The sequence below is a fragment of the Manacus candei genome, unplaced genomic scaffold (assembly GCF_025592945.1).
Source record: "Manacus candei isolate 608988 ecotype Guabito, Panama unplaced genomic scaffold, ASM2559294v1 h1tg000079l, whole genome shotgun sequence".
NCBI classification, from domain to species: domain Eukaryota; kingdom Metazoa; phylum Chordata; class Aves; order Passeriformes; family Pipridae; genus Manacus; species Manacus candei.
The window spans coordinates 1,084,624-1,091,670 of NW_026138127.1; the positions used below are offsets into that span (position 1 = coordinate 1,084,624).

Sequence of the window (7,047 nt, forward strand, 5' to 3'; positions counted from 1 at the left end):
TTTTTGTGATTGATGTTTCCTCTCCAGAGCTCTGAACTGAAGGACAGGTGATGGTGAGCTGCTGCAGGCTCCCCTCCGGGTGAAGTCAAAGGGATCCTTCCTGGCTGGTAGACAATGCCAGTGTGGAAACGATTGTTCATGGCTCTTTCTCTGGCAAGAAGTGGCCACTGATTACAGTGGAAGACTTAATTCTTGGCTGCAGTTGTGGCAACACCTCTGCAGCACCACCAAGACCTGAACTCCCTTGTGACTGCATTGGCCCTTGAAGTCATTTTTCTACCACCTCCTGTGCTTGTGGCCTTGGAGAGGCTGCACAGAGAGGCACAAGCCTGTGGTTCCTTGATACAGGGTGGAGTTGCTGGGTTTGGATCTACTAAAAACTGTCTCTAGAAAACCTGTGAGGTGGCAAATGCAAAACATACACAGCAAAGTGCCTGTGGGACGTAGTGTGAGCTTGTGGCACCCAGTGCATGGGCTGAGACTGCTTCACCTGGGAACCACCTTCTGCACCACAGCCTGAGGGATGGACCCCCCTCATGTCCCACACCACACAAAATCCTCATCCTGGGACTGAGAAACACTTCTCTGAGAATATTGCAGGGAACAAACAGGATCGGGATTGTAACAAACAGGGAACTTGGAGCCTCCCTGTGAGTGAGCACCTTCAGTTCTGGAGTTCAGGTGGCTGATGCAGCTGTGTGAGAACATCTGGCTCTTCCATGGCCTGCAGAGGAAGCTCTGCCATTCCCTGTGGGAGTGACTGTTCCACTCAATTAGTGTTTCTCATTGTACTCCTGGCTGTTCACAGGTTTATTCCCTACCCTGCTGTTTGGGGATTTGCATGGTGGTGCTGCCACTGAAAACCGCATTGCAAGTAACTTCCACACAACCCATCCTGGCATCTCTTCCCATCCCATTTTATTTGTAGTGTAAAACAGAGCCCTGGGATGGAACCACAGGTTTTACTTTACATGTTCAGCAATGTGTCACTTGCACCCAGAGCCCAGTGTGTGCCACATGAGGGCTGGGAACCTGGTATGCATCAGGTTCCAGATTCTAGGCTTTAAACTTACATCATGTGTCTTTATTGGACAAGAAATACAGAATGCAGTCTGTAAAATTCCATTGGTGTGGAATTCTTTTGCCAGCCATTTGGAATTAATAATGAAAGCACATCATTTATCTTGTTCTGGATCATAACGACCTGAAAAAGCCATTTTTCCATGTGAGATTTATAAAATGCAGCCAACAGCTAAGTTGCTTTTTTTAACACTTCTGATAACACATGCTTGGTAATTGCATCAGTGGCCCACTTTTAAATTTCAGCGAGACTTAGACAGGAGGAAAAACCAACAAAAAACAGATAACAGCAGTTTTAAGAGCTGTTAAATGTTCTTCCGTGCTCTGTGATCTTCATTTGTGATACCCTGGAACAGAGGAGTGGGAGCACCAGCCTTCAAAAAGTGGAATTTGTATATGGAGGGAAGTAAATATTTTTTCTTTTACATGGAAAAAGTCTCAATGACCATTCTCAATGATTCTAAACCTCTTAACAGCATAAACAACAAGGTAACAGAGCAATGTCATCACCATCAGCAATGTTTCTCTGAAATTTCCCTAGAAAACCAAAGTTCAGCTCAGTTACAGATACACTGAGCTTAGACAGAGGAAGAAATACAGGATAACATAAATATTTGTGATCGAGAAGAGATCCTGTTTGGATGTCTCCTTTTTAATGGCTGAAGTAGGTAATTGGTAGGTAGGGACCCAATTTACCATTTTACATTTATGCTTTGATGACTTAGGATATTTTTAACAGAATTTTTGTGTACCAAAATTCTGATTTTTTAAAATTTTTTAAATCAAGTCAATTGTGGTACTGTTTTGTGATTTTACTTAGCAAATCTGCTGAATATTCTTACATCTGAACTTAGGTTTTGTCTACATGCATTATCTGCTTATGAAGAGAAAATTTCCAGTTCCACAGAGTTTTGTACATTTGCTCAGTTGCTCATCCTTGCTAATCTGGGAAGCTACATTGAGAACCTTTGCTTCTGGGGACTTCTTTTAAGAGAACAGACTCTTGTAACCCTTGGTTACAGGAATCAGCAAGAATTATTATTTTTATGTATTCACTTAAGCCAAAAAATGTGCTTTCCTGTGTAATGCAGCTGCTCACTTACCTACATAATCCTTCATTTGTGTCAGCATGACCAGGTGAGAATTCAACCTCCTGCCAGGAGGTTTGAGGTTGGTTGGTTTTGGTTACTAACAGGAACATTCCTTTCCATGCAGTAAATGTTAAACTAGTTAGTTACAGCTAAGTACAGTGATGTAATCAATTCTTGTTGCAACTCCATGAATTTCACCAAAACTGTCTCAGTAACTTTTTTTCCTCCCTGTTTGCTGTGGTGATGGTTTCATGAGTTTGTTTGGACATCTGAGTTTATATTACATACATGTAAATTCAATTCCAGCACAAAGAAAGGATGTTTGCTCTTCCCTCTGAATGGTGAACTTAAAATTATTTCCTCAAAAATTCTGTCTTCTAGAGAACAGTGTGTGTGAGTATCTGTGCCTGTTTTTAGTAACATGGGCTTTAAAAGTGTTTCAGTGAGTTTAGAGTATTTCTTAGCAGTAAATTCTTACCACCTAGAATTAAAAAAAACCCTACCTGAAGCTCACAGCTGCAAAACTAACCCTATATTAAGTGCTCAGGAAGGTGTCATACCTGTTATCTCTGTGTTCTGGATTATATTAAAATCTTAAAAAATCCTGAACCATGAGAAATCTTTCTCTCCAATACTTCAGAGCTTGTTGTAGGTGTCACCTACTGAAGATGAATTCAGCTTAAGGCAAGATAGGATTTTACTGCTGTGTTTGAGCAGAGGATGGATTTAGAGGACACCTTCTTTTTCTTCAAGCCCATTGGAAAACTGCATATTTTCCTGCAGTAATGTTATTTTTCAGTCAGGTATTGCTAGTGTCAAATGATTATCCAACTGCTTTATTATTAGAAAATATTATTTAGCTTTGCTGATGAAGAAGGAATGGGGACAGCGGTGTCTATTGCATGAGTTGCTTGTCTTCTCTGATCTTTATGGATGGATTCCTCTCCATTTTGGAGGATAGGGGTTATGTAACACATATTTATTAGGCCTAAACCCCTTCTAATAGTGACGTGATGATGAGGTTTTGCTCAGCTTGTCTTCCTCTGACTTCTTTCTGCAGTGTCCAGACAACACAACTTATTCCTGAGCACTGAAACAATCACAGAATCCCAGGCTGGTTTGAGTTGGAAGGGACCTTAAAACTCATCCAGTCCCACCCCCTGCCATGGGCAGGGACACCTCCACTATCCTAGGTTTCTCCAAGCCCTGTCCAACCTGGCCTTGGACACTTCCAGGGATTGGGCAGCCACAGCTTCTCTGGGCAACCTTTGCCAGGGCCTCCCCACCCTCACAGGGAAGAATTCCTTCCAATATCCCATCTAATCCTGCCCTCTGACAGTTGGAAGCCGTTCCCCTTTGTCCTGTCACTCCAGGCCCTTGTAAACAGTCTCCATGTTCCTTAGCCACTTTAGGCACTGTAAGGTCACCCCAAAGCTTCTGTTCTCCAGGCTGAACAATCCCAACTCTCCCAGCCTTTCCTCACAGCAGAGCTGCTCCATCCCTTTGATCATCTTGGTGCCTCCTCTGGACTCACTCCAGCAGCTCCATGTCCTTGCTGTGCTGGGCCCCCAGGGCTGGAGGCAGCTCTGCAGGTGGGGTCTCACCTGAGGGGGCAGAGGGGCAGAATCCCCCCCTACCCTGCTGCCCATGCTGTGGGATCAGCCCAGGGCATGGGGGGGTTTTGTGCTGGGCTGTGTCCAGCCTCTCCCCCACCAGCACCAAGGAAATCTTCCAGCTGGAAAACTTGCCTTTGTGGCTGTGGCTCCACAGGGCATGAGAGCTGGATTTGGTTGAATTTTGTTAAAAAAGAAAAAAAACAAACTGAAAAAAACCCCAATTCAACCAAACCTGTGCTCTTCTCTTCCCTGTTCCTGCCCCAGGATTCCAGGTGAGTTCACCCCAAAACCTCTCTTTCCTCTGTGGAGCCGCAGTTTGGGTGTGCACACGGTGAATTTCCCGATGTTGAAGATTTCCTTTGTTCCAAGTCCACAACTTTTTTAGCTCAAACCTTTTTCGGTTTTGGCTTTTCCCCTCCTTGTACCAGTCGCGACATCTAGTGGCGACACGGCATCATGACAGCGCCCGACTTTGGGAAGCTGCCTCTAGCTCTCTTTGAATCTTCCTCTTTGGAAGAAGGGTTGACAGTGACCATCCTGTTCTCCCCGCCAAGGAATTTTACTGGCAGCCCTTTTGCTACGCAAATGTCAGCAAAGACCCTGAACCTGTTCTTAGATTGTTACTCCATTTTCATGGAAGTTATTGAATTTTCATATAAATTTCTATATAAATGAACACTAATTGAAGCAATTGAACCTTTTGGTTAATACACAGATGAACTGCGATGGCAACAACGGAATTGTTCACTCTGACTTCAGTCACATATTTTGAGGCTTTACTGCACTGAAAAAAAAAACAAAAATGGTTTTTATGTATTTTGTCTAAGTAAGAAGGCAGAAAGCCCAGCTCACGACACCCAACTCACTGCACAGCAGTAACATGTTGAGAGTGCACTGAATGGGTGCCTTCAAATTGGGCAGCCTTTCCTAAAAAAACCTGTTAATTTGTGCTCAACACTGGGTGAAATTGTGTGGGCCAAGGTTGGATGTGTGATTCAATAATCCCTTCAGGACTCAAACCTAGCAAATTCTGTCTGTTCACACCACAGACCAGAACTGCTGCCACGAACACCATTTCTAGCACTGCCAGTGACCATTTCCGATGTGGGGAAGGCTCACATTTTTCACAGTTATGCATTAAAATTCATGGAGTTTCTCCTCCCTCCCAGCATGCTCCAAGCGATGTTTTGATTCCTGATGAATTCAGTAGTCCCAGAGAAACATCAGGGTTTGGGGTGGTTTTTTTTGGCCAGATGTAGAAATAAATGTAATTTTGGTTTCTATGGGTAGAATTTTATGACTGACTCCAGCCCCCCCTCAGTAAGAAGCACAGAAGTCATTCAGAACAAAGGATTTTTTATTGACCATCTTGTCAAGACATGGGTTTATGATCTTGGTCTCTCCTTCTTGCCCTTGTACAACGCCAGCAGGGACACATTGGCCACCTTGACCACCTTGAAGCGGACCCCTGGGATGTCCCCAACGGCATGGCCCTTGCGTCCGAACCCAGCCACCAGCACCTCATCGTTCTCCTGCAAAAACCAAAACCGGGGCATGGGGAGCACAAATATCAGATCCGTGCACAAATCTGGGATTAACCACCCTTAATTTGGGCTACGCTCCACACTGCCCTTGTCTAACCACCCCAGATCAAACTTGCACACATTAAATAAGAATTAACAGAGTAAATGTCTTTTATTTTCCACTGCAAAATACAACTTCTAAATGAATTACCTCAATGAAGTTCAGGCAGCCATCATTGGGGACAAAGGCTGTGATTTTTTTGCCGTTCTTAATCAGCTGGACCCTGACACATTTCCTGATGGCAGAGTTGGGCTGCTTGGCTTCTACTCCACTGCAATGGAAATAAGTCAGAAAAACCCCATGTTTGATGGACCAGAAGGTTTGTTACACACCCACAAGTTACTGTTTTCCTTTGTGTTCAGTGTAAACTGATTCTGTACTTCAGAAACTCTGAGCTGGTTAGAGCCACTCCATATTTGAATATAGAATATTTAATGACTATATAAAAACTCCATGTATCATTATATAATGTATTATCTATAATAAATATATTTAACATATATCAATATATAGACCACCACTTCCTATGCAGAGTAGAATTTTAATCACCTACAGACTAATACTAATTCAGTAAAATCCTGAAAAAGCATAAAAGAGGGGAAAACCTCCCAAAAACTAGAAAACACTGGTCAAAAAAGAGAGCACTTGCAGCATTCCCATGAGGCTTCAAATTATTAAAGGCAAAAAAATCTTCCAGAATTAGGTAGGATCTTTGACACAAGACATGCAGTTTTTCTTAATGTTGTGCCAAACCCCTGATTTTTCTCAATTTATGAAAAAAGGCGCTTTTTCTTTAAGCTTTGACTAAGTTCTCCATTTCCCCCCACTTTTGGGAAAATTCTAATTTTTTTCTCCAATTCTTTCCAATAAAAACATATTTTCCCCTTAATTTTTGCTTAATATCCCTATGTTTTTACCAATTTTTGAAAGAAATTCCCGTTTTTTCCTCTAATTCTTAAAATTAAACATAAATTAATTCTGGTTTTTCCCATCTCAGGACAGGAGCTGCATCCAGGGGGTTTTAGAGCCCCATCCCAGGGGTCTCAGCGCCCAATTCCAGGATGCTGGACCCTTATCCCAGAGACTCTGTACTCCCAATCCTAGGGGCTGTGGACCCCGAGCCCGTTTGTGCACCCACACTTTCTCCAGGACGATGCCCTTAGCGTGGGAGGCGCCGCCGAAGGGGTTGGCCTTCAATGCCGTGCCCAGGTGCGCCTTCTTGTATTGCTTGTCGTGCCACTTCTGGTCGCGGCGGTGGCTGCGCAGCTTCCGAGCCGTGCGGAGGCCTCGGCACTTCCCTGCAGGAGGTGAGAAGGGAGGCTGGTGAGGAGAAGGAGGGTGAGGTGGGCCAGGCCGTGTGACGCAATGGCGGACATGCGGCGGGTAATGGCGGCCGCGGCCCCACCGCCCTCAGCGCTGTCCGCACAGCACCCACTCGGCTGCGGACGGGCGGGGAGTGCAGAGCCCCGCAGACCCTCCCTGGGATCCCGCAGCCCCAAACCCAGCCCCAAGCCCGCCCGCAGCCTCGGCCTCACTCCCCGCGCTCACCCATCCTCTCCCTGCAGCTGCCGAGCGAGAAAAGAGGGAGGGAGGTCCGCGACCGCCGCCTATAGCCGCGCCCGCTAGGACCTGCCGCGGGCTGCCCGCGCCGCGCCTGACGGAAACACCCCGACCGG

At 45.2% G+C, this 7,047-nt stretch overlaps 2 protein-coding genes across 3 annotated transcripts in view; one reads left to right on the forward strand and one right to left on the reverse strand.

The window, feature by feature from the left end:
* The window catches only part of ATG10 (autophagy related 10), a 61,490-nt gene extending 58,934 nt beyond the window's left edge, over positions 1-2,556 (forward strand). For both annotated transcript variants that reach the window (XM_051810861.1, XM_051810862.1), the window contains exon 9: positions 28-2,556. The gene's annotated coding sequence lies outside the window, so the exon portion shown is untranslated. The remainder of the gene's footprint in view (positions 1-27) is intronic.
* A 2,570-nt stretch (positions 2,557-5,126) lies between these two features.
* RPS23 (ribosomal protein S23) lies at positions 5,127-7,018 on the reverse strand. The gene is made up of 4 exons (XM_051810868.1): positions 6,920-7,018; positions 6,510-6,669; positions 5,522-5,642; positions 5,127-5,319 (listed from the first exon to the last, which is right to left on the reverse strand). Exons 1-4 carry the CDS (start codon positions 6,921-6,923, stop codon positions 5,173-5,175), a joined length of 432 nt encoding a protein of 143 aa, XP_051666828.1. The 5' UTR covers positions 6,924-7,018; the 3' UTR covers positions 5,127-5,172.
* Between the last annotated feature and the right edge of the window lie 29 nt (positions 7,019-7,047).